Genomic DNA, 27,319 nt, shown 5'->3' with positions numbered 1-27,319 from the left:
GGGTGAGAGGTGTGAAAGAGGGATTATCAAACCTGCAGTAGAACAAATTCAGCTCGTTGGCCAGTTGATGGTTCTCTTCAGTATGGGGGGATGGTTTCCTGTAGTTGGCGATGTCTTTCAAACCTCTCCACACTGATGCAGGGTCGTTGGCTGTAAACCTATTTTCCAGCTTTTCAGTGTAGCACCTCTTTGCTACTCTGATCTCCTTTGTCAATGTGTTTCTGGCCTGATTATACAGGATTCTGTCCCCACTTCTGTAGGCCTTCTCCTTAGCCTGACGAAGCTGCCTGAGTTTTGTAGTAAACCAGGGTTTGTTGTTGTTGTATGTGCGAAAAGATTTCATGGGCACACACATATCCTCACAAAAACTGACGCAGGATGTCACAGTGTCAGTAAGCTCATCCAGGTCTGTCGCTGCAGACTCAAAAACACTCCAATCAGTACAGTCAAAGCAGGCTTGTAGTTCCAGCTTTGCCTCGTTGGTCCATCTCTTCACTGTTTTCACCACAGGCTTTGCAGATCTTAAGTTCTGCCTGTAAGTCGGGAGAAGATGAACCAAACAGTGGTCAGAGAGTCCCAGGGCAGCATGAGGGACAGAGCGATAAGCATCCTTTAATGTAGTGTAGCAGTGGTCCAGTGTGTTTTTGTCCCTGGTAGGACACTTAATATGCTGACTGAATTTTGGCAGTTCTTGCCTGAGGTTTGCTCTGTTAAAATCACCAAGAACAATGAGCAGGGAGTCCGGGTGTTTGTGCTCCATGTTAGTTATCTGGTCAGCCAGGTGTTGTAATGCTTCACTAACACAGGCCTGAGGTGGGATGTAAACACCAACCAGAATAAACGAGGTAAACTCCCGCGGTGAATAGAACGGTTTACAGTCAATGAAAAAAGACTCTAAGTGAGGACTGCATGTTTTGATTAGTACTGTGACATCTGTACACCAACCTTCATTTATGTAGAAACAGATTCCGCCTCCTTTCGTTTTCCCCGAGAGCTCCGTGATGCGGTCCGCACGGAGAAGTTGGAAGCTCGGCAGGTATAATGCGCTATCGGGGATGTGCTCACCAAGCCAGGTTTCAGTGAAGCACAGGACGGCAGATCTGGAAAAGTCCGTGTTTATTCTGTTTAACAGTAGCAGTTCGTCCATCTTGTTGGCCAAAGAGCGGACGTTCGCGAGGTGTATTGAAGGGAGCGCAGTTCGAAATCCCCGGTGGCGCAGTTTAACAAGCGCTCCAGCTCGCTTCCCTCGTCGGCGTCTCTTTCTAATTCCGTAAAGGGCGGCTGCTCCTCCGACTAAAAGTTCTATAAAGTATTCTGTCTGAGTGAAAGACAGTGAAAAAATTTCACCAGCGAATTGACCGATGTGTAAGAGTTCCTCTCTGCTGTATGTGATCAGAGGGGGACAGCTTATCACTGAACAAACAAACAAAAGCAGAGAAAGCACCAAGGAACAAGGCACTGAGGCTGCCATCTGCGGCGCCATGATGTTGTTATCTATCTATCTATCTATATGATTGATTGATTGATTGATTGATAGGTATGAAAATCACACCACATTGTTGTTTATCAGGGTGCCAGAGAGTTGTAGGGTACTGCATGTTGGTCAGACATGCAAGTAACAATTTCATTGTACTCTGTACACATGACAATATTAATAGAACTACTACTACCTTTTTAGTTGGGCTTAGCAGTAGCAGTACAATAAAAGCAGAAAATCTCCAAAAAATGAAGCACTGATAGACTTCAAGAGGAGCTTTGTGAAAATAAAACACTCTGCTGCAGTATAAAGGTTTGTACAGGTAATATGGCGGTGTTCAGTCATGTGACATCTTGCCATCCTATCTAGTTGTGTTCACAAGGAGTCATCAGTTGGTGGCAAGGTATTTAGAATTAAATCGAAGACTAAATTAGCAAAATGTTTGTGTTTGCTTACTGAAACCAATTGATAGTGATTTGTCTTCTTGTCATATACATACACAGAGGAATTAAGGGTGTTTATACTCCTCTGACCTGTTTCATTTTTCCTTTCCCAGCATCCCTGTCTCTGAAGCATTTTATGTGCAGGTCTTCACTGTTCTCTTTATGGTCATCATCTTCAGACCCCTGTTCATATGCTGAGGTCATATCTCTTCCTCTCTGTTGATGACTTCACTGGCCATTGAAGTGCTGGCCATCACCTCATCCTTACTCATTGTTAGGTAATGAGACCATTTTACTTGATGAGCCTTTTTTCTAAACTCCAATCAGTTTATTCAATAATTGTGTCTCCACATTGTTCTTCATGTTATACTTGTCATCTTCACCGGGCTTTTTGAGTTGGTCTATACTGTAGAGTTCACAAGCAGAACTTAGTACCTGTTATATGATTTTTTTTTTTACTGTGTCGAAGCAAACAATTATTCTCTGTTATGTGTTTTTTCTATTCCTTTTAATGTATTTAATTTATGTCCAGGGCAAATGTGGAGATTGGAATGTGTGCCTCACAAGCTACAACGCCAATGCAGTAGCAGTCTGGAAGACTTTAAACATAAGAGAAGGGAGTATGAGAAAGGTGAGGGCTCTGCTGAATTTACTCACTGATAAAAGGGCATAGGTACTTTGATAGGACCAGCTACACTTCTTCCTCATTCAATAAAATCTCTCTAAGAAGAATCAAAGTTACAAAGATGACAATGTATATCTTTTATTACATACTGTATAGTGCCTTTCACAGTGACCACCGTCATAAGGAGAAATCATTTCAGAGAGATTTAATGTAGATCTTTTGATAATGGACACCATTAGAGGATACAGATGTTGCCAGTCATTCATAGTTGCTTAATTTCCCCATGGTACAAATATTGATCTAACTATCATAAAGCACATATGAAAGACATTTAACACTAGAATTACCAAAGCCTACAAAAAAAAACTCTTAAATCCGTCCCACCTTAAATCCCTTCACACCTCTCCGTCAGCGTCTTTTGTCTTTTAACTGAGTCGATAAGCAGCAAGCAGCCTGCTATCACATCCCCCTTAACGCCGCACAAGGTTTTCTCAGCTCGTCTGCTTACCTCCGTGTCAGTTGCTTACAGTTGTATAGACTAGAGTAAATACTATATTGTTATTTGGAGCACATGCATTTCATGTGTGTTCCGTGTCTACAACAATCTATGTAAACACATCGTTGAAACAGAAATGTTTTTCATGTTTTAGTAATAATTGACAAACTGTAGACATGATGCGTGAAGCCTGAAGTCCAAATATCAAATAAACACTTTCACAAATGGTACAAGTATAACAAAACAAGTGTGCTTTGATTCAAGAATATAACTGCAGAAAAAGAAAGCGCATTAGGGTGCGACATCGACACGTCTTTAGCATGACTGCTTTTGTGGCGTAACGGTAAGAGCTGCTGACTGATAATCAAAAGGTTACAAGTTTGATTCCGCACGACTCTGTTTTGAGAAGTAAACTGCTTTTATTGTTACTATTTTAGAATAAAAACATAAATTTGATTTGAGTTTGTAACAGCCGGTGTAAATGTATGGTACTTGTAAAGGTTGGTGTTGTTTTTTTTTTTTTTTATTCCGTTTTATTCTCCCAGTTACATTCACACTCCCCCTGATCTGACACTGCTGTTTTCACATAAAGACGCGCTATAGCAGAGGTAAACTCAGATGAGGACGAGGATTCTATATCGGAGAAAGAATGCACGTCGCACTTTTGCCGTCCCTGTACTTTGTATATGTACACGGGAAGCTCTGCAGTCTGCTTGTGACTTTATGGTGTAGGAAGATAAGTAAATAAATCAAGGTAAATAATATTCGATCTGGCTCTTGTATACAAAGTACAGCGATGGCAGCTTCCACCTGCAGTTATAGACTCTTCAGTACATGAGCGACTCTCCACTCTAGTTTTTAGATCTGAACGGTGTATGTGCCCAAAAAAGAAGTCTGACTGCATTCTCACACCATTGCTTGTGTACTGAAGTGTCAGCATACACTTTTCGTGGCATTAAACATGCACTATTTGAGCATGCCCATGTCGATCAAACACAGGAAGCTCTGTAGTCTACTTGTGACTTTACGCTGTAGGAAGTAAGTAAATAATTCAAGGTAAATAACATTTGATCTGGCTTTTATATACAAAATACAGGGACGGCAAAAGTGTGACGTGGATTCTTTCTCCGATATAGAACCCTCGTCCTCATCCGAGTTCACCTCTGCTATAGCGCGTCTTTATGTGAAAACAGCAGTGTCAGATCAGGGGGAGTGTGAACGTAACTGGGAAAATAAATTTGAATAAAAAAAACAATGCTAACCTTTACAAGTACCATACATGTACACCAGCTGTTACAGACTGAAATCAAATTTATGTTTTCATTCTAAAATAGTAACAATAAAAGCAGTTTATTTCTCAAGACGGAGTCGTGCGGGATCAAACTCGTAACCTTTTGATTACCAGGTCAGCAGCTCTTACCGTTACGCCACAAAAGCAGTCGTGTTTAAGATGTGTCGATGTCGCACCCTAGCGTGGGTTCTTTTTCTGCAGTTATATTCTTGAATAAAAGCGCACTTGTTTTGTTATACTTGTACCTTTTGTGAAAGTGTTTATTGATATTTGGACTTCAGGCTTCACACATTCTATGCTTCATGTCTACATTTTGTTGCTTCTGTTTTAATGATGTGTTTACATAGATTGTTGTAGACACGGAACACACATGAAATGTATGTGTTCCAAATAACGATATAGTAATTAGTCTATACAACTCTAAGCAACTGACACGCAGGTAAACAGATTTGAGCTGAGAAAACTTTGTGCGGCGGTGGGGGGATGTGATAGCAGGCTGCTTGCTGCTTATTGACACACTTAAAAGACAAAAGACGCTGATGGAGAGGTGCGAAGGGATTTAAGGTGGGATGGAGTTACGAGTTTTTTTGTAGGCTTTGGTAATTCTAGTGTTAAGTAATATTTTATTTAGTTCAGAACTGGCTGCATAATTAACACTGTATGCTGTCTGTGTAGCTCAGTGATTTTAAATGCTCAGTTTTTGAAGTTGCATATTCCAATAAAAGCTTGTAACAAGTCAAGTTTATTCCCTTAGCATCAAACAAAAGGCAGGAACTAGCCTCAGATAGGACAGTCTGTTGCAGGGCACAGACGGTCAAGTAAGGTTCATTTAGAGTCATCAGTTAACTTAGCATCCACTTTCTTGGGTCATACAAGGAAATTGTAGTGTCTAATGAAAAAATAATGCAGACGCAGAGAGAACATGCACATTCCACTCACACAGTAACCAGGTCTGAGACTGAACCTGAATAGCTGTTAGGTATCAGCTCTAATTATAGCACTAATTTTCCATATATAGTCAGTGGTACATTACACATCTTGCAGTTTATACATTTTTTTAAAAAGCCAGTTTAATTTAATTTAAGCACATGGAGGACCAGATGGCAACATTGGGCACAAGGCAGGAAATAACACTATAGTGCCCACTAATAAACGTAGTCATAAGAACACTCATACAAGGGCCAATTTAGAGTCACTAATTAACCTAACCTATCCAAACCTAAGCCTGGCCTAAAAATCTCTGGGGATGTGAAAGGAAAACTGGAGTACCTGTGCTGAAAACGTCTGCAATAACAGGGAGAAAGAAAGCAGGAGAGGGATTCAAACCCTGACATAACTGTGCTTTCTGCATACAACAGAGAAGAGAAAATTGCATTGTAAAGTTTTGTTTTTTTTTTCCTCTGGGTAGCTGATTACAGAAAGCTTATGAAAATAAATATATTGTTTTCCTTGCAGCTTTGAGAAAGGCCCGTAAAGATCAGCAGCTGATCAGTAAGAGGCTAATACGGGATATCTTAGAACAGGAAGAAGTCAGTGGAAATTCTGAGTCCTTGTCAAAAGAGCAGGTAAGCTGAAGATCAAAAACAATGTTAAAATGTACATATAGTGTCATGGGGCGGAGTGGTGGCTCTGAGGCTAAGGATCTGCGCTGGTATCCAGAAGGTTGCCGGTTCGAATCCCCGTCACTGCCAAAAGAGATCCTACTCTGCTGGGCCCTTGAGCAAGACCCTTAACCTGTAATTGCTCCAGGGGCGCTGTACAATGGCTGACCCTGCGCTCTAACCCCAAGGGGTATGCGAAAACTAACAAATTTCTAATACGAGAAATCGTATAAGACGAAATAAAGAACAAAAAAAAAAAAAAAAAAAAATTATTGGTGAATATGTGAATGAAAAAAATCTTTAAAAAACACTAGTCGGGCAAGGCAGCTATCTTTATTGTATGTACGTCTGAAGCACTAATGCTTAAAACTCCAAATCCAAATAAGTCCTGCTTATGTATATACTTATAAAGACAAAGATTCCAAATTCTTACTTATGAAGTGTCCTTGTATAGATAAGGTTGTAATCGTACGTTTCATTAAGCCTCTTCTTTCACAAGATTTTGGTATGACAAAAATGCTATATTTCTCATACAGTAATGATAATGGCCATTTCGACAGGTCATAGCAAAGCAACATAACAAGTGAAATAAAGAGTCTACTCTGGATAAAATATAGCACATTGTAAAATGATAATTAATAACAAAACAATACATTTAATAACTTTCCCGTCATAACCTTCATTTGTGTAATTTCATGTAGTTGGAAGCAGTCAATGGTGTGCTTCTGTGAAGGGCAGTCACCTAGTTAGTCCACTTCTCTCTTTTCAGTTTTGTCTTTTGTCCTAGAGGCAGGCTCTTTGTGCATAAGAGCTGACAACCAATGACTATTCATCGGGAAGTATAATGCAATGACAAGAACTAAGGAATGCCGGTGTTTTGAACATCAGAAACAGAATAAAAGCTTGTCTATCTGATGTCTCACGTTTATGTGCTATGGAAGAAAAGAAAAAAAAAGTCAGAGTGCGGCTGATCTCACCACACCTGTTAACCTTTTGGACAGCACTGTCTCCATCAGACAGTACGTTATTCACTATCAGAAAAAGGGGCAAGCAAAACAGTGCTGAAAGTTTGGCTAAATGTGTCATGCCCAACAATTTTCCAATAAATTGACGTGGTCCCACAATGAGATCAGCAAATGCAGTCTGCAAATCTGACATACTCCACAGCTAGAAATTGTGAAATGTGGCATCAGCTTTAGTGGTATTAACAAAACAGTAAATTTCAATCAACTTCCAGTAGTACTGTGCCAAATTGTTTTGAAATACAAGTTTTTTTTAGTAGAAGAACATTGGCAAATAACCTCAACAAGACACGAGTCTGCTCTTGTATTACTAGTAGTAGTAGAAGTAGAAGAAGGAAGTGCACTACTTTTGTTCACATCATTACTAAGTCAACCATCCCTACAGTTGTGTGGGATTTGTTTGTTTATAGTGTTATGGATGCCTTGTTAATATTGTTTCAACATGTCCATTTCGGATTGGTATAGAACTGTAAAGAGATTTTATATAAAGTCAACAACACACCAACATCCAAATGGTGTATAACCCAGGCCCTTTGTCTCTTTATACTCTGCACATCCAGAATCTTAATATGGCGATTGTGTAATGTATTCCCTCTTGGCAGCGATATAGGATAGCCTATTAAATCTGTCAAATGTACAGAGAACTTTTAAATAGTTAATCTAGCATAACAAAAAAAGTTGATGTTTGTGAGCAATACTGATAATGTATACTGTATGTATGTTATGGCATGAGACTCTTATGATTGGTTACGCTTATTAACATAGGTGAGTTTTACTTAACCTCTTTAGCATTACATATTTTCTAAAAAAAACAAAAAACATCTAAAAAGTGTTGAATTTTTTGGCTTGAAAAAATTACATTTTAATTCTCGTTATTTGACTGTAAAACATGTAAAACACTATAAGTACAAAGTCAGAAGTGTAAAAAGTATAATGATAATAATAATATGAAATGAATAATATTGATAATGATGATGCTAATTCCATATGTCCTGTCAAAATCTGTATTTTCTGTGGTATATCTTTGAAAGGGAAAACTGCTTAGGTGTATGGTCATTTATCTGATACTGTTCAGCATAATGGTTCGTCTCAACAGCAGGTCTTTTGATCACGTTATCGTCAAGAAATAACTTCAAGTAAGTGGATCTTGGCTGTCAATGTTCACTTTTATTTCTGACTGCCCCACAAAATCAAAACAAGGTGGTGCTGGCTTATTTGAAGAGGGGTCAACAGAAAACCAAACGCAAGCACTACTTTCGGATTCATCAGAATCGTTTTCAGTTTCACTGTCCGTTTCAATTCCACTGCCTGAAGACAGATTCACTTTCTCATCACTGCCGATGAGAGGCTCCACAACATCACTGCTATTATCATTTTCAAGATTGTGCAAACACCTGGTCTGCCGAAAAAAGTTTCTTACGAGGTGTCATTATGAGGTTTGGAGAAGATAAAATACAATACAATACAATACAATTTATTTTTCTATATTTCAAAATCACACAAGAAGTGCTGGAATGGGTTTTAACAGGCCCTGCCTCTTGACAGCCCCCCAGTCTTGACTCTCTAAGAAGACAAGGAGAAACTCCTAAAAAAAAAACCCTTGTAGGGAAAAAAATGGAAGAAACCTTGTGAAAGGCAGTTCAAAGAGAGACCCCTTTCAAGGTAGGTTGGGCGTGCATTGGGTGTCAAAAAGAAGGGGGTCAATACAATACAATACACAGAAGATGCGTCTACACCGTTGCCCTGGTAACGCTCGGGCCTGGCACTTACGTAAGACACGCCTATACCATTTCCTGAGTAACACTCGGGGCTAATGCTGTCAGCACTTTACAGCCAATCCGCGGGTCTAACGTTTACACAAAATGTATCTATACATTTGCCCAAGTGACACTAATGCTAAGGAGGTCAAAGCTGTTGTGATTTTTTTTTTGCATGTTTCACTTTGTAATTTTACAGTTTCATTTCAATTGTTTCACTTTGTAATTTTACAGTTTCATTTCAATTCTTTATTGTCATGTGTACAAGTACAAGTACCATGTACAATGAGATACTTGCTTGCATGTGCCCCTGCAGACAGTGAACACAGACAAAAAAAAAAACCCACACACAATAAATAAATGAATATAAATAAGTAAATAAATAAAACCAAAATCCCAGGAATAAATAGAGACAGTGGCAGAAGTATATGTGCAGGTAGCAGTGGAGGTGACACAAGGTTACTGATTGTTCATGAGTCTGATTGCAGTTGGGTAGTAACTGTTCCCGAACCTGGAGGTGCGTGTCCGAATGGACTTTAGTCACTTCCCAGATGGGAGGAGGGTGAAAAGTGACAGTGTTTAAGCCGCAATGTTAGATTTTCAGAAATCATATTAAGCTTTGTTTTTGATAATTGCTGGATCAAGTTTTCGGTGACATTAATTTCTGCTTTTGTTCACATTTCCTCATTCTGGCAACTTATCTGCATATTAATGAAATAGCCTTCATGTTTGAAAGTGGCAGCTTCTTGCCTTACATTCTGCTCATAAATGTCTTTCTGATAACTCTTAATAGTTAATCTGGGTTTCAAACTTAGTGATTTCAAATGTAAATGCAGGAATGAAGTTGACAAATCTTAATTATTACTGAAACTATAATGGAACGCCTTGCTTAGTTGTGTTTTTTTGTGTTTTGCCATCAAAGGCTGATGAACTGTTTCAAAGGATACATCATAGCGGTGCTGAAAAAGTCATTGCCCTCCGTTCTGTCAGGAAAGCTCTACGACAGAAAGAGGCACAGCAGGTTTTTGTCAGGTGAGTAATCATATTCTGTATGTGTTATCATGTGTATTCTGCACTTTTTTAAACAAGAACATTTGGTTTTATTTTTGTATATTTCCAATAATAAGGGGCACACCCTTCTTGGGACAACAGTTCTTCAAAAATTGCAGTTGTTCTGAAAGAAGCAAATTTTGCTCTTCAACTGTCAGAGCAACAGCAAATAGATCGCATAAAGCACAGAAGGAAACTAGCTTTTAATGTCTGCTTTTATTCCCAAATAAAAACAAATGAAGGGAAGTCTGGTGGAATAGTATGAGGGTGATAGCGGGGATCCCAACTTTGTCCATATTCCTACTACATGTGAGAACAGGAGGCATTATTTTGTAACAGGGCAGGCTGTGCACAGATCATCTTCAAAGTATGTGGTTCTTCCCTTTTATAGCCTCAAGGTAGGCTACCGAGATCCATCAGTAAAATTCAAATACATTTTATAGGCAAGTAACATTTGCTCCCATCTCTCCATCTCATGGCCAGAGTATACAGCTGACCATCCCCATCCTGCACATTAACTTTAACCTCTTACATAATTCCAAAAACTTCAGATGCCCTGGAAAAATGTGTCTACCTTTAATTAATGGTACATTTTATTTGTATAAATTTGTTACACTTAAGCATTATAATAGTATAGTAACCCATCTGCATATGTAATACTGGGTGGTTTTTGAGCTCCACAAGCGCTGAATAATATTTTAACATTTCTTAGATTTGAATACATTTGTAATGTACTAGAAAAGGAAAAAAGTAAAGGTCATTCTCATGCTAATAAAAAAGAATGTTTTGAGGCACAAAGTTTCAGCAGTATAACCTTCATCAGATAAAGGGTACATCGCCAAAGCATTGTATCTCTAACCTTGTTTTACTCATCTTGGAAGTAAGTTTTAGCTTTTTCCTGACACAGCCCCTTACTAACTGCATGTTCTGTTTTTTTAACAGTTTATTACATTTTCTTAAATATGCAAGGGAATGTTTACACATGATTAAAATCCTTTTGCCAGATTTTACATTAAATAATGTAAAATAATATCTGGCCTGATAACAATAAGGGAATACAGTAATCTGTTTTTGCTAGTCAGCCTATTTCCATTAAAAGCACTAACATAAAACTTAAAAACATCACAACCCTAATGCATAAAAATCCTTCGCCTCACTGGCTTACCATTGAGAAATAATCTGAAAGTGGTGTGAATTTACAGTCTTCACATCTACAAGTGTACCCCCCATTAAAACATCTGTTTTGGTCAAAAATTTGAGCTACTCAACACAATTTCATTGAATTTACTTATGTTCACTTGAAATGTAGTCAATTGTTGGTAATTCGTCTATCAATGACTCCAATAACAATCTGCGGGTTATCAGAAATAAATTGCAATATCTATATATATATAATTCGCTAAGTCCATGGCAAGCAAGACGCACACAAGACAGAGCCCCGCCCACCAACAATTCACTAAGCAGCCGACTATGGCACGCAAGACAGAGACCAGACCATGGCAAGTAAGACGCACGCAAGTCTATGGCAAGCAAGGCGCACGCAAGACAGAGCCACACCCGCCAACTCACAGAGCCCCGCCTGCCAACTCTAACCCTCCTCCCGAGTCCACCCTTGCTCTCGAGGCACGCAGTACCTCACCAAACACTGCCTCAGTTGCTTTTGTCTCTGCTACAGTCGACATGCACCTCTGAGCCACGTTGACTTTTCATTATTCTTTTCAGTACCGGCTGCTTTTCTATATATAATCCACCAAGTTGCCCAACCATGTGATACGCACGCACACAAGACAGAGCCCCGCCCGCCAACTCTAACCCTCCTCCCGCGTCATGGGGTACGCACGACAGAGAGGTTGCATTAACAAGCAACCTTTGTGGCGCCACATGCATGTACTTACACTGACGACAAATATGACAGCTCTTCCTCACGAACAAGATTTCGCAAGACGGGAGAAACGGAACACCTGCAACATTACCTTCACATTGTTTTCCTTTTATTTCTGATCCCGTTCAACAACTATGTGGCGACATCGACTTCTCAACTGTGACTCCGGAACATCTCGGTACGCGAGCTATATTAAGCATCACCAACGAAGACTCGCTACACCTTAATGAACAGGAACTGAAACTTATCACTACCGACGAAGTAACTTTCACCAGCGTTGACTCCATCATCACAGACGATCCCGCACATCAACTTTCATTCCCCGAGGAATTTCTTAGCAGTCTTACTCCCACTCGCATGCCTCCGCATAAACACAAACTTAAAATTGGTTCAATCGTCATGCTTCTCAGAAACCTCATGCCAGCAAGAAGTCTCTGTAAAGGCACTAGACTGACTGTTACCAGCATTCACCACAATGTACTAGAGTGTAAAACAATTTCACAAACTATCCATATTCCCCGGATTTCCCTGACCCCATCAGATTCAAATTTCCTGTTAGATTGGCCTTTGCAATGACAATTAATAAGGCACAGGGCCAAACTTTCAAAAAGATATGCCTGTATCTGCCAAACCCAGTTTTCAGTCACGGACAATTGTATGTTGCTCTCTCCTGAGTTCCATCTTTTCATTCACTCAGTCGTATCCTCAAACCCACCCTATTTGGATAACTGTGTCTTTCGGGAAGTGTTCACCCATCAATAAATAATTATGCGGCGTATGCAACGCCGCGGGTTGGCTAGTCTAGTATAAACTGGAAAAAAAATGCAAGAATTAAGTGGTGTACTTGCAATTTATTTCAGTGATTCTAAAATGCAGTTGTCCTTAGGATGAGTCCAATAGTAGATCTTTTAGAAAACCACTATTTTCATCATTATTTGCTCAGGAGATATTTCCTCGGTGTGCAACATGGTCCTCTGAAGTTTTAGAAACAGTTAAATTGTTGTTTTTTGAGAAGAGTGGCACAGTGACATGCTGGGAACACATGTTGTAAATTGATTTTGCCAGGTCAGCAGGTTGAGAATAAATGTGATTATCACCTCTAAACGTTATGTAGTTGTATATTAATTAGTTTATTGTTCACCAAATTTCAACTCTATATTAATTAGTTTTTTCTTCACTTAATTTGTTAAATTTGTCTCAATAGTTTCTTTATGTGAAAATGCACTACTGTAAGGATTTCTGCAGGCAAACGCAGAATAGGTAAATGCAAGGTGAGAATGTTTTTGGTAATTTCAGCCCATGTCTTACGCAGTCTAAAAGTTTATTAAAACCATCCATCCATCCATCCATCCATTATCCAACCCTCTATATCCTAACTACAGGGTCACGGGGGGTCTGCTGGAGCCAATCCCAGCCAACACAGGGCACAAGGCAGGAAACAAACCCCGGGCAGGGCACCAACCCACTGCAGGGCACACGCACACACTAGGGACAATTTAGAATCTCCAATGCACCTAACCTGCATGTCTTTGGACTGTGGGAGGAAACCCACGCAGACATGGGGAGAACATGCAAACTCCACACAGGGAGGACCCGGGAGGCGAACCCAGGTCCACAGGTCTCCCAACTGCGAGGCAGCAGCGCTACCCACTGCGCCACCATGCCGCCCTTATTAAAACCAGCCCAGTAAAATTTGCTTGCAAAACAATTAAATCTTCAGCACTACATATTTGTTTAATAAATACAATGTCCTGTTGGTCGAAAGTTCTTTCCATGAGGGTACTTGGGTAACTGACAGATCCCATCTTGAGAAGCCTAACAGTACAAAAACATAACTATCCAATATTGCCATGGTGGTTAATGGTGATGCAACAGAGTAAATCTAATGCAGCATTATTTGCGTAATGATTCCACTCAGGCAAGTGTCCACTTGCACAACAACCCTCACTGCAGTAATCATTCCTACTTCTTCTTTAATCAATATGAAACACTTCAGAAAAGAGATTTTGATAGCTTGCATTAAACATTTTTCATGTTCTTTAGCCTTGGGGCATGAAGTGTTTTTGCTTGCCCCTGTTGAAGAGTTCACAAATTTTATTGAATATGTGGTAGATACTGTAGCTTTCAGGTCAGCCTGTTGTTGCAAGCTATTGAATGAGCACTTGATAATATTCTTTTGTAGTTTTTCATTTTCATGCTTTTGTGCGATTCTAAATGCATACAAATTTTTGAGCATATCACCTTGTACATTAGATATTAAGCTACTTTATCCACTTTAGCTTTATTTGCCACCTATTCCTCACTACAACCACTTCAACCTTTTTCTAATTGGTATGGACTAAAATGGAAAATTAACTTGGTCAAAGTGATAGTGATCTGGGTTACACCTGACCAAGGCGCTAAAATTATAAAATGTATTATTATTTTTATTATTAAATATTATTGGGTCAGCCCAATAATGGGAAAAGGACATTTGTCTTTAGAGTTTGAGAAGAAACCAATACAAATACAGGAAAAACATGAACACTGTACACAAAAGTGCCTCAAAAGAGGTACTGAACCAGGGTAAAAGTGCAGTGAATTTAAATGACAGCCACTGGACTGCCTTGTCTCCTCACTATCATCCACTGAAAATATATAATAGCATTATGAATGCAGACAAGACTTAATTGTCAGCTTTATAATAATAAACTTTATAGTAATTAAATGCATTAAAAGCAAGCTGCAAGACTGTGGCATTTCAGTCTAAAGTTGATATTTTTGAATGATGTACCCTGATGGAAACATTTAGGAAGAGAGTACCAAAGAGCTGGAAGAGGACAAATTAGTTACACCACTGACACGAGTGAGATGTTTTCTTATGTAATGACTTTCATAATACAATGCCTTACTATTATCAGATTGTTTCTTTGTTCATTTCTGCAGGTTGAACAGTTTTGTCCATGTGTTGGTTGGAGTTTTCAGCGGCTCTAATGCTGCTTGTCAGCTCGAGGCAGCTTATTGTCTATTGGAACTGTCCCAGTCAGATGAGGCCAGTATTGCACTGGCATGCCTTCCTGCCACACCATACTTGCTGACTTTCCTTTCTGGTCAGAGTCCAAAGTTCACGGTGAGCGAATTTCTATATTGATCAGTGTACTATGTGCGTGACCTACTACTTAAAATGTATAAGTGGCCGGTTTTTGTGATAAAAGAAGTACTTGTAACTGTACCTATAATAAATGCCTTGCACTTAATGTGGAAGTATGATTCCTGGAGAAAAAGTAAGACATTATGAAGTCTTTATGAAGGCACAGTAACTTAATTAGATGAAAAAGGACTGTTCAATATTATGTGTGACAATAAAATAACCACCAGTGTTAGTGGTATTAAGGTGATTTTTTTATGGACCCCCAGATTATTTATTTTATAACTCTCCTATTCCGTATGTTTTTCAGCCCTTTATGTGAAATCTGCTTTTATCCAATTTTCATTGTCATATCCTGTGGTGTTATTTAAAATGATCCTAACGAAGAAGAAATGACTTTAACGCAGAAGAAATGACTTTATAATTATAAATCCTTCCCCAGGGTTTCTTTTTTGTCAAGATTTTAAACTTTTAATTCTGCAGTGAAATTAGAGTGCCACTATGTCTTTTAGGTAATACTTGCATGATGTCACTTCTGAGTATCACAGTCACACAAATCTTTCTTTAGTATTCTGAGAAATTTTCTGTAAAACCAAAATGTACAATGTATTCAGAAAGTGTTTGGACCCCTTTCTGCACACGTTATTGTGTTGTGGATTTAATTTTAAATGTATAAATTTACCATTTTTGCTTATCAATTTATACTCAATAACAAATAACACGAAGATGAAGACATGTTTTCTGGAAGATTTTCAGCTTCATTAAAAGTCACAAACAGATGTTGTGATGGCACTTCTCAGATGCAAGCAAGAGATTATATTCGAAAATAGTCTTATTCGTATTTTTCCTGACTTCTCACCATCAACAGCTGCAAAACGCAGATCCTACATCGACATTAAAAAGTTGCTACGGAAAGCCGATATCAAACCATTGTATCCTGCCAAACTGAAAGTGGAAGTTCAAGATCAACATTATATTTTCTTAAGCAAAGAAGAAGCTGAAAAAAAACTAAAGAAGCTGTTTCCGCCTTCGGCCACCACCCAACTCACACTGCACCCGACCTCCTTGGCCCCTCCCATAGGTGGTGAGCCCATGGGAAGGGGGACCCACGTTGCCTCTTCGGGCTGTGCCCGGCCGAGCCCCATGGGTGCAGGCCCGGCCACCAGGCGCTCGCCATCGAGCCCCACCTCCAGGCCTGGCTCCAGAGTGGGGCCCCGGTGACCCGCGTCCGGGCAAGGGAAAACGCCGTCCAAAATGGTTTTTCTTCATAGGAGGTTTGTTTAACCGCTCTTTGTCTCATCCCTCACCTAGGACCAGTTTGCCTTGGGTGGCCCTACCAGGGGCATAAAGCCCCGGACAACAGAGCTCCTAGGATCATTGGGACACGCAAACCCCTCCACCACGATAAGGTGACGGTTAAAGGAGGGGTTGACGGTTAAAGGAGGGGAGTTTGCCCAACCAGTCTACATGTGTTTTGTGGACTTAGAAAAGGCATTCGACCGTGTCCCTCGGGGAATCCTGTGGGGGGTACTCCGAGAGTATGGGGTACCGGCCCCCCCTGATAAGGGCTGTTCAGTCCCTGTACGATCAGTGCCAGAGCTTGGTCCGCATTGCCGGCAGTAAGTCGAACCCGTTTCCAGTGAGAGTTGGACTCCGCCAGGGCTGCCCTTTGTCACCGATTCTGTTCATAACTTTTATGGACAGAATTTCTAGGCGCAGCCAGGGTGTTGAGGGGGTCCGGTTTGGTGGGCTCAGGATTGGGTCACTGCTTTTTGCAGATGATGTTGTCCTGTTTGCTTCATCAGGCCGTGATCTTCAGCTCTCTCTGGATCGGTTCGCAGCCGAGTGTGAAGCGGCTGGGATGAGAATCAGCACCTCCAAATCCGAGACCATGGTCCTCAACCGGAAAAGGGTGGAGTGCCCTCTCAGGGTTGGTAGCGAGATCCTGCCCCAAGTGGAGGAGTTCAAGTATCTCGGGGTCTTGTCCACGAGTGAGGGAAGAATGGAGCGTGAGATCGTCAGGCGGATCGGTGCGGCATCCGCAGTAATGCGGGCGTTGCATTGGTCTGTCGTGGTGAAAAAGGAGCTGAGCCGCAAGGCGAAGCTCTCAATTTACCAGTCGATCTATGTTCCTACCCTCACCTATGGTCATGAGCTATGGGTAGTGACCGAAAGAATGAGATCGCGAATACAAGCGGCTGAAATGAGTTTCCTCCGCAGGGTGTCTGGGCTTTCCCTTAAAGATAGGGTGAGATGCTCAGTCATCCGGGAGGGGCTCAGAGTAGAGCCGCTGCTCCTCCGCATCGAGAGGAGTCAGATGAGGTGGCTCGGGCATCTGATCAGGATGCCTCCTGGACGCCTCCCTGGTGAGGTGTTCCGGGCACGTCCAACCGGGAGGAGGCCCCGGGGAAGACCCAGGACACGCTGGAGAGACTATGTCTCTCGACTGGCCTGGGAACGCCTTAGGATTCTCCCGGAAGAGCTAGAAGAAGTGGCCGGGGAGAGGGAAGTCTGGGCATCTCTGCTCAAGCTGCTGCCCCCGCGACCCGACCTCGGATAAGCGGGAGACAATGGATGGATGGATGGAAGCTGTTTCCGACACTTTTTTGAACGTTAATAAGGAGCCATATTCTATCAAGGCACGGGAAGGACCTATGATCTGCTCTCTGGATCCATGTTTAAAGAGACTGGTATTATAATTATACATCCCTTTTTTTTTTCCTTTTCTTTATCTGGACTTTATATGTTTATGTTTTAATCAGAGTTATAGAGTTATAGACGTGAGTGTGAAAATGTGGAAGTAATTAAAGTAGGATTCGTTTTTTTTTTTTTTTCTCTTCTTTTTTTTTTTTTTTATTTTACTATACCTTAAAGTAGACTGTTTAACTTCATACCCTTGGTTTATTGCTTTTTCTACTATTTATACCATTACCATTATACTATTACAGTAGGAATTACCAGGTTTATCCTAGACTAGTTTTTAAAATCATTCCCAGGGTTGTTTCTTTTTTTTTTTTTTTTTTTTTTTTTAATCTTAATATCTTAATTTATAAGCGCTGAAGATTATTTCAAGCTTAAATATTGTTAATGAGAACATCTTCGGCAGATAGTATTAAGAATTTAACTGCAAAAGATATCTCTGTTTTAATTCTGTAACGCCGCTGCAGGGTGGGGTTTGTTTTGTTTTGGACGTGCTCTGTCTCTTCGTATGTCAGAGGACTGGAATATCGCGAAGTGGGATCTAGCCTCATGTGGGGAGGCAAAATGGGGGTGTGGGGGGATAAAGGGGGGAGAGAAGGAGAGCAGGTTATATCTAATCTATTCTTGTAATTCTTATAATTATAAATATCAATGCAACAATAGGCTAAAATGCAACAACTCATGGGGAATCTTGAAACTAAGATTAAAACTGCCATATTACCAATTAAAACTATAAATGACATTAAAAACTCAGAATCAATGTCTCCATGATGGGACAGTTAACTTTGTGAGCTGGAATGTTAAAGGCCTGAATCACGAATTAAAGAGAAAGAAAGTATGCTCTCACCTAACAGGCTTAAATGCTAAAATAGTATTTCTACAGGAGACCCACTTACTAACCAAGGATCAGTTCAGATTACAAAAAGACTGGACTGGCCAAATGTTCCATTCTAGCTTTATAAAGAAACTAGAGGGGTGGGAATTCTCATACATAGAACAGTTCCATTTGTAGCATCAGATGTAGTGTCGGACCCTGAAGGGAGATATGTGATGGTCATGGACAACTTATATAACAGTAAAATGATTTTGATAAATGTTTATGCACCCAATGTTGATAATAAGGAATTCATGCAAAATCTATTTGCATCCATTCCCAATGTGAACACTCATAAAATTATAATGGCTGGGGACTTTAATTGTGTTTTAAATCCACTCTTAGATAGGACTCCTGGGACAGGGGGGACGACATCTAATACTGCAAAGATAATTACACAGTTTTTGAATGATCACAACTTATCAGACCCCTGGAGGTTTCTTAACCCAAACTCAAGAACATATTCGTTCTACTCACCAGTGCATTATACCTACTCAAGAATTGATTATTTTTTTATAGATAATAATTTCCTGACTACAATTAAATCATGCAAATATGACACAATTGTTATCTCTGACCATGCCCCTCTAGTCTTGGAGCTAAAATCAATAAGCCCCTCACACTCACCTCGCAGATGGCGTCTTAACCCTCTTTTATTGGCAGACGAGAACTGCACAGAATTTATATCCAAACAAATCAGCTTCTTCCTAGAGACAAACACGTCCACAGAGGTTTCTGCAGGAACACTCTGGGAAACTCTAAAGGCCTTCTTAAGAGGACAGATTATTTCATATCTTTCCCACAGAAATAAATTAGAAACCAAGAAAGTGTCAGAGCTAAGAAATGAAATTACTAGAATAGATGAAGAACAAGCCAGGCGTCCAAATGAAGTTCTCCACAGGAAAAGGCAGGCCCTACATACAGAACTTAACATCTTAACAACTAAAGAAACTGAACAACTTATTTATAAGTCTAGACAGCATTACTATGAACACGGAGAAAAAGCTAATAAGCTTTTAGCTCAACAAATTCATAAACAAGAAGTTCACAATGCAATACCAGTAATCACCAACAAGAATGGAGAAGAAATCATCGACCGTAATAAAATAATGCACACATTTAGAGATTACTATAAGTCTTTCTATTCCACTGAGCCCAAAGAAGACAACACACAATCTAATGCATTTCTGGATAATTCACAAATACCACAAATAGATGCTTTAAGTGCTGAGGAACTGGATAAACCTCTAATGCAAACAGAATTACTAGACGCTATAAAGTCACTACAAAGCGGGAAATCATCAGGCCCTGATGGTTACCCCGTAGAATTTTATAAGAAATTCTCCACTCAGCTAGCTCCCCTCTTATTGGCAACATTTACAGAAGATAGAGACAACCAAATACTACCTCAAACATTTCGACAAGCATTAATCACCGTCTTTCCTAAACAAAATAAGGACTTGTTACAATGTGCATCATATAGACCAATTTCACTCCTGAATAATGATGTTAAGATACTCTCAAAAATCCTAGCTAGAAGGATGAAGAAAGTGCTGCCCTCGGTAATATCACAAGATCAAACTGGATTTATTAAAGGCCGACACCTATCTTCAAATCTCCGACACTTGTTTAATGTTATATATTCACCAGCAAAATCAAACACCCCAGAGATATTACTATCATTAGACGCAGAAAAGGCATTTGACATGATTGAATAGATTTACCTTTTCACTGCATTGGAGAAATTTGGGTTTGGCCCGAATATTTGTGCTTGGATCAAACTACTGTATACCAATCCAGAAGCTGCAGTTTGTATTAATAACATTTGCTCAGACTACTTTAAACTAGAACGTGGTACCAGACAAGGATGTCCCTTGTCGCCACTGTTGTTTGCAATCGCTATTGAACCACTGGCGGTTCACTGCCGAAATTCTTATCAGATAAAGGGGATTGTCAGAGAAGGACTGGAACAGAAAATTTCTCTATATGCAGATGATATATATATCAGACCCAGAAAACACTGTCCCTGCTGTTTTAACAGCACTAACAGAATTTCAAAAGATATCTGGTCTTAGAATTAATCTGAATAAAAGTATACTCTTTCCAGTGAATTCACAAGCACATAATATTAGATTAGACACCCTACCTTTTACCATAGCAGATCAGTTTAAATACCTAGGGGTAAATATCACAAGTAAACATAAAGCTCTTTATCAACAAAATTTTGGCGTCTGTATGGAAAAAATTAAGCAAGACTTGCATAGATGGTCAACCCTTCATCTCACTCTAGCCGGAAGAATTAACATTGTTAAGATGAATATCCTTCCTAAACTTCTCTTTTTATTTCAAAACATTTCAATATATATCAATAAATCATTTTTTAAACAGTTAGATTCAATAATAACCTCATTCATTTGGAACTCAAAACACCCACGTATCCGAAGAGCAACCCTACAAAGACCTCAGGCATAAGGTGGCATGGCTTTACCTAATTTTCACTTTTATTACTGGGCAGCAAACATACAAGCCATAAAAACCTGGACACAAATAAATGAACATACACAGGCTTGGTCCGCAATAGAAGTAAAATCCTGTAGTACTTCTTTATATTCCCTGCTCTGCTCTCTAATAAATGAAAGTTATCGCAAATATACTAATAACCCAATTGTGCTTTACTCACTCAGAATATGGAACCAAATTAGAAAGCATTTTAAGATGGAAAATCTTTTATCAATGGCACCTCTGCAAGAGAACCACCTCTTTCAACCTTCGCAAGTATATCCAGTTTTTAATACCTGGAAAAGTTTTGGGATTAAAATGCTCAGAGATCTTTATATAGACAACATATTTACATCTTTTGAACAATTACGTTCAAAATTCAACCTCCCAGCTACACATTTCTTTTACTATCTTCAAATTAGAAATTTTGTTAAACAGAAATTGCCCGATTTCCCCCACCTTGCACCCTCCACAATACTGGAAAAAATACTGCTCAATTTCGAGGAAACAAACACTATTTCCGCAATATATAAAATCTTATTAGAGTCCCTACCTTTCAAAGATCCAAGAGGACATTGGGAAGAAGATCTCTTAATCAATATATCAGAAAAGGAGTGGAAGGTAGCAAAGCAGAAAATTCACTCGAGTTCTATATGCGCAAAGCATAGAATTATTCAACTAAAAATTAAATATCGAGCTCATCTGTCTCGCTTAAAACTGTCCAAAATGTTTCCAGGGCAGGATCCAACCTGCGAACGCTGCAACCAAGCTCCTGCCTCACTGGGTCACATGTTTTGGGCCTGCACTAAACTAACATCATTTTGGACAAAAATTTTTAAGTGCCTCTCAGACAGCCTTGGTATCACAATTCCTCCTAACCCATTAACAGCTGTGTTCGGTGTTCTTCCAGACGGACTTGAAGTGGAGAAGGACAAGCAAATGGTGATTGCATTCACTACACTTTTGGCACGCAAACTTATTTTGTTAAATTGGAAGAATCGTAATTCTCCTCTTATAAGTCAGTGGGAAACCGATGTTTTATATTATTTGAAATTGGTAAAAATCAAATTTTCAGTTAGAGGATCTTACAACATTTTTTCAAAACATGGCAGGATTTAATCAATATTATTTTAGAATAAGAGAAATAACTATTATTGCATTTAACTCCCTTCTCCATCTCTTATTTACATAGATATTTACTTCTCCCTTTCTTTTGTTTAATGTTGCCTTATTAAAAAGCCTAAAGCAATTTTCCTTTAGCTAAGCTCTCCTTCTCAGGGGTGGGGTTTGATTAGTCTTCAAATTTGTTGGGTTATAAATTGATCTGTTTGTATGGAATGATTACAATGAAAATTAATAAAATAAAAATATAAAAAAAAAAAAGTCACAAACAGAAATCTCTCATTTATTTAAGTTTTCAAACACGTTGCTGTAATACTCCAGACTGTGGACAGGAGAATCCAATTATCCAAGAGATGTGTTTTGAACTTGGAGTCCACCTTTGACAAACTGAGTTAAGTGTACATCATTTAGAAGACCACACATCTGTGTGTATTAGTTCCCACAGTTCACACTGTATGCCGGGACAACAGCCACACCTTGAAGTCTAAGGAGTTACCTGTAAACCTCTGTGATCAAATTGTGGTGAAGCATAGATCAGGGCAAGGGTAGTAAACCATTTGCAGAACTTTCCCAGGAGTACAGTAGCTTCAATATGAAATGGATGATTTTCAGAACCACTAGGACTTTTCTTAGAGTTGTCAGTCTGGCCAAACTGAGTAACTAGACAAGAATGGCTTTCATCAGGGAGGCGACCAAGAACTCAATGGTCACTCTAACAGAGCTTCAAAAATTCTCTGCTGAGAATGAAGAACAACCATTCCAGCGGCACTCCACAAATCTGGAGATTATGGCAGAGTGGAAATATAGAAGCCACTCTTGAGTGAACGTCATGTGACAGTTGGCTTGGAGTCCGCCAAACGGCAATTAAATGATTTTGAGAGCATGAGTAATAATAATAATACATTTTATTTATATAGCACCTTTCCCATGCACAAGGCATTTACAGAATATAATAAAGAACAGCAGTGTATACAGTATATAGCATTGTACAAACCAGATAAATAAATAAAGAAGATTAAGACAGTGAATTCTGAAAGAAAAAAAAAAAAGAGTAGAAAGATTCTCTGGTCTGAAGTGACAAAAATTGAACTCTTTGGGCAGAAGACTAAACATTTTGCCTAGCAAAGTTAGGGCACTGCTCATCACCTGCCTAATGACATCCTTCTGGTGAAGCATGGTGGGGACAACATCATGCTTTGGGGGTGCTCCTCAATGATAGGGACAGGGAAACTGGTCAGAATTGAAGGGAGGATGAATGTGGCCAAGTACAGAGAGGTCCTTGAGGAAAATGTGCTCTATAGTGCACACAACCTCAGACTGGGGTGACAGTTTACCTTTCAGAACAACGATGACCCGAAGCATACAGCCAGTGCCCAGAGTTAAACTCCATAGAACATCTGTGGATAACCTGAAGATGGCAGTTTACAGATGCTTCCCATCTAATCTATGAGCCTAATAGGATCTGCCAGGAAGTATGGGATCAACTGCCCAAATTCAAGTATACAGAACTTGTAGAGACTTACCCAAGATGACTTGAAGGCATAATTGCTGCCAGAGTGGCTTCTGCAAAGTCCTGAAACAAGGGTCTGAATGCTTACATGAATGAGTGATTTCAGTTTTTGATTTTTGATAACTAAACCTTTCTCAAATCATGTTTTCGCTTAATCATTATGAATTATTGAATGTAGATTGATGAGCAAAAATGACAAATGTATCCATTTAAGATTAGACTATGTCTATAGCATAATAAAGTGTACAGAAAGCAAAGAGGTCTGAATAGTTTCTGAATTCATCTAATATCATACTCCTCATAAGCGACTTGCTGTTGGGACCCTTTTGTTAGTTTTGTTTCGTAAATGTTTGTGGTACATGTCTCCACTGTATTGGGACTTCCATCTGCCTTTCTTTACTGATCCTTTGTTTCCATTTGTCCTTCGTTGATTTTTGCCATTGATTTTTCCCCTGTCCCTAGTAGGAGAGCTTCTCCTTTTTTTAATAATTCTTTTCTAAATTTATTATTTTTTCACTTTTAAATAAAAAATCTGATCACAAAAAAAACCCAAGACTAGGTGTTTGGGTGTGTAGGTTATGCTCATGTTTTTGTTATTCAGTTGTGATTGATACTGTAATATCAGTTGAAGAGACTCAGATGTGAATGCTTTTCCATAAACAACCCTCATCCCCTCGTTTTATAAGGAAATTCACTTTGGCTGGGTTGTGGTTTCATGTGAAATGAACATTCAAGGTTAGGTCCACGAGTTAGACTTAAAAGTCTGACATACCATACCATACCATAAGAGAAAAGCTATTCAATTTTGTCCTACTCCTAACAAAACTTTGCTTTCTCTAGGAATTGTGTCTCAACATTTTGGGAAATCTGGCAGCAGAGAAACAAGCGGTCAGAAAGCAGCTTTTGGCTCAGGGTGTGATTCCCTCTTTGGCGTTATGCCTTCAGGTAATGTCACAGAAATTGTAGCCATTTTTATGCACAAGGGTTAAAAGCAAAAGTGTGGAAAAGACATTCTTTTTTTTTTTTTCCTTCCTTTTCTTCAGTCACCTCATGTTGCTGTAGTGGAGGCTGCTGGGTATGCCCTTTCTCAGCTTTTGCAAGGCAAAGAGTCTTCTGAGGCAACAGTACGGTAAGAGGCCCTCATCTAAAAGTTAGCATTGCAAAGATTTATACAGAAGTTTTCCAAAACAATTCAGTATGAAGTGAGTGTCTCAAGATTCACCACTGTTTCATACTGAGATAGAACCAAACATTTTGCCCTGCCTCTGCTTCTTTATTAATTGAATTATTCATATTCTAAACCTTCTTATCCTATTACATAGTCATTGTGCTTCAGTGGTCTTCCAGGCAGTACTAGGTGCCAGTCATTTGCAGAAAATATTCACTCACACATCACTTACTATATTCATGTAGTGCCACTTTAGAGTTTACGATAAATCTAACCTATATATCTTTTTATATGTGAAAAAACACAGCAGTACCCCCCACAGATATACAGTATGAAGAATATTGCAGACTTCAAGCCTAAGAATTTACATGTGAATAAAACAAAAGAACTAACCAAATTGTGGTTAAGAATTTGAAATGTTACAACAGAACAGTTTCTTTATTATTTATAATGGTCAAGTTGTAGAGGTAGTGGAGAATTTAAAAAATTCCTGGGCACCACCATTTTCAGTACTTTAACATGGAGGTCCAGCATATTTGTCATGGTCATGGCTTTACTTTCTGAAAACAAAAAAGAAGAGAGTGTCATATGAAGTAGAGCCCTTTTTCTACAGGTCTACTACTGAAAGTATTTTGAGCTTCTCCATCATTGTGTGTTCTGGAAAGACATCTACAGTGGGTAAGAAGTAGTATAGTGATGTGTACTGCTGAGATAATGCCTTAGCTATGGAAGAATGGAGTTAATTACCTAATCTCTTAGATTATATACTTGATCAGAATTGTAACTTTAACCTCTTTTTTTTGCTTTAATTATCCACATAAATTAGTGATGATGCCAATTTAAGGTCCTTTATAAAATCTCCTGTTTCTCTTTTGGCTGTCTTGTGTGTGTATCACAGAGCTGTGCTTGAGTCCAGTCTACCCAGTCATTTACTGAGACTACTGGAGGGGACATCTACCTCTGGGATAGGGACAATGATCGAGTGTGCCTGGTGTTTACACTACCTCGTCTGTAGGTAACAAAATATCTTGCCCCTCTTAAAACTATTAATCCTTTTAATTATCACCCTAGTTTTATTCATGTTTCATATTTCATGGTGAATACTTTAAAAATGCTTTTGTAGATAATTTGCCTCTTCATTGCTTTCTTATTTTTACTGTTTAGTCTATTTCTGTTTTTGTCTAGTAACGTAGACAATGGCTTGCTGATGGCTCAAGGTGCAGCCGCGAAGTGTTCATCTTTGTTACTGGAGTTGGGCGGAGTTGTGCTGAAAGACCCTGCAATCCCACAAGGTCTTCAGCTGGTATGTACTGTACAGTGGCTCACTTCTTTTTTTAAAAAAAAAAAAAAAAAAACTCATAACACACGAAAATAGAAATGTGACCTTGGAGCCATTAAGCTATCCAGCAGGAGTAGACCAAGGGATGCTGAGATAGTCAGTCTTTATTTTATATAGCACATTTACACTGAAAAAAAAATTTTATTTCCTTGGGTATTAGGAACATATAAGAATTTAAACTCCAGACTGATCTTGCATGTACTTTGAAAGCACGCATGCCTTTAAGCAGCTTAGCTACATGCTCTTAACTATGCACTGACATTTTTTAAGAATTTGTCATTTTTTGTGTGTAAATATTATTTTTTTCTTTCAAAGAATTTGTCATTTTTTTGTGTGTAAATATATTTTTTTCCTTTCACTCTCTTTAATCATTAACTATAGTTAAGATTTTGGATCTGTTTCACTACTGCTGAATTGGAAACAGCGCTTGACACTTAAATTATGAATATCATTTGATTCAGTCATCTTGCACATTACCTGCGGCCATCTCTGTTTTAAATTTTAAACTGTGCCATATTCCAGTTGAAACCTATGGATTCTGATTGCTGATAGTTTTATCCAAAATGACTTATCAGCTCAATGCATATTACAGCTGTTTACAGTTTAAGGAGTAGGGATTCAACCATCAGCCGTTGGATTTAAAGAACAATGCCTTAGTCACTACACACAAAATGCCTGGCAGCTCCAGACTTTAAACCACAAGGCTGCCAATTAAATTCCCAGCCATGACTCACTGTGTGACCCTGAACACACTACTTCAAATGTGAGAGCTCCAATTGTAAAAAGTACATCTGTAAGCACCTGTTAATATATCCTGATCTTAGAAATCAGCTGGAATAACGGTGTCTGCCCAAACATTTCTTCACATTGTATTTTTCGCCAATTTGGAGTATTCACACCAAAAATGTACTACAGTAATCCCTCCTCCATCGCGGGGGTTGCGTTCCAGAGCCACCCGCGAAATAAGAAAATCCGCGAAGTAGAAACCATATGTTTATATGGTTATTTTTATATTGTCATGCTTGGGTCACAGATTTGTGCAGAAACACAGGAGGTTGTAGAGAGACAGGAACATTATTCAAACACTGCAAACAAACATTTGTCTCTTTTTCAAAAGTTTAAACTGTGCTCCATGACAAGACAGAGATGACAGTTCCGTCTCACAATTAAAAGAATGCAAACATATCTTCCTCTTCAAAGGAGTGCATGTCAGGAGCACAGGCTGTCAGAAACAGAGAGAAAAGCAAACAGATCAATAGGGCTGTTTAGCTTTTAAGTATGCGAAGCACCGCGGCACAAAGCTGTTGAAGGCGGCAGCTCACACCCCCTCCGTCAG

General features: G+C 39.2%; 1 protein-coding gene across 1 annotated transcript in view; it reads left to right on the top strand.

Moving 5' to 3' along the window:
• tmco6 (transmembrane and coiled-coil domains 6) overlaps window positions 1–27,319 on the top strand; it is a 45,946-nt gene that overhangs the window by 6,654 nt on the left and 11,973 nt on the right. The window contains exons 2-10 of the mRNA XM_028813027.2: window positions 2,034–2,198; window positions 2,453–2,551; window positions 5,788–5,897; window positions 9,635–9,744; window positions 14,570–14,753; window positions 24,317–24,421; window positions 24,520–24,605; window positions 25,543–25,659; window positions 25,830–25,947. Coding sequence (XP_028668860.2) covers window positions 2,458–2,551; window positions 5,788–5,897; window positions 9,635–9,744; window positions 14,570–14,753; window positions 24,317–24,421; window positions 24,520–24,605; window positions 25,543–25,659; window positions 25,830–25,947 — 924 coding nt within the window. The 5' untranslated portion in view covers window positions 2,034–2,198; window positions 2,453–2,457. The remainder of the gene's footprint in view (window positions 1–2,033; window positions 2,199–2,452; window positions 2,552–5,787; window positions 5,898–9,634; window positions 9,745–14,569; window positions 14,754–24,316; window positions 24,422–24,519; window positions 24,606–25,542; window positions 25,660–25,829; window positions 25,948–27,319) is intronic.

This window comes from Erpetoichthys calabaricus, chromosome 11 (assembly GCF_900747795.2).
Source record: "Erpetoichthys calabaricus chromosome 11, fErpCal1.3, whole genome shotgun sequence".
Classification (NCBI taxonomy): Eukaryota; Metazoa; Chordata; class Cladistia; order Polypteriformes; family Polypteridae; genus Erpetoichthys; species Erpetoichthys calabaricus.
Note: the sequence above shows the minus strand (reverse complement) of the source record. Positions and strands in the feature narration are given on the sequence as shown.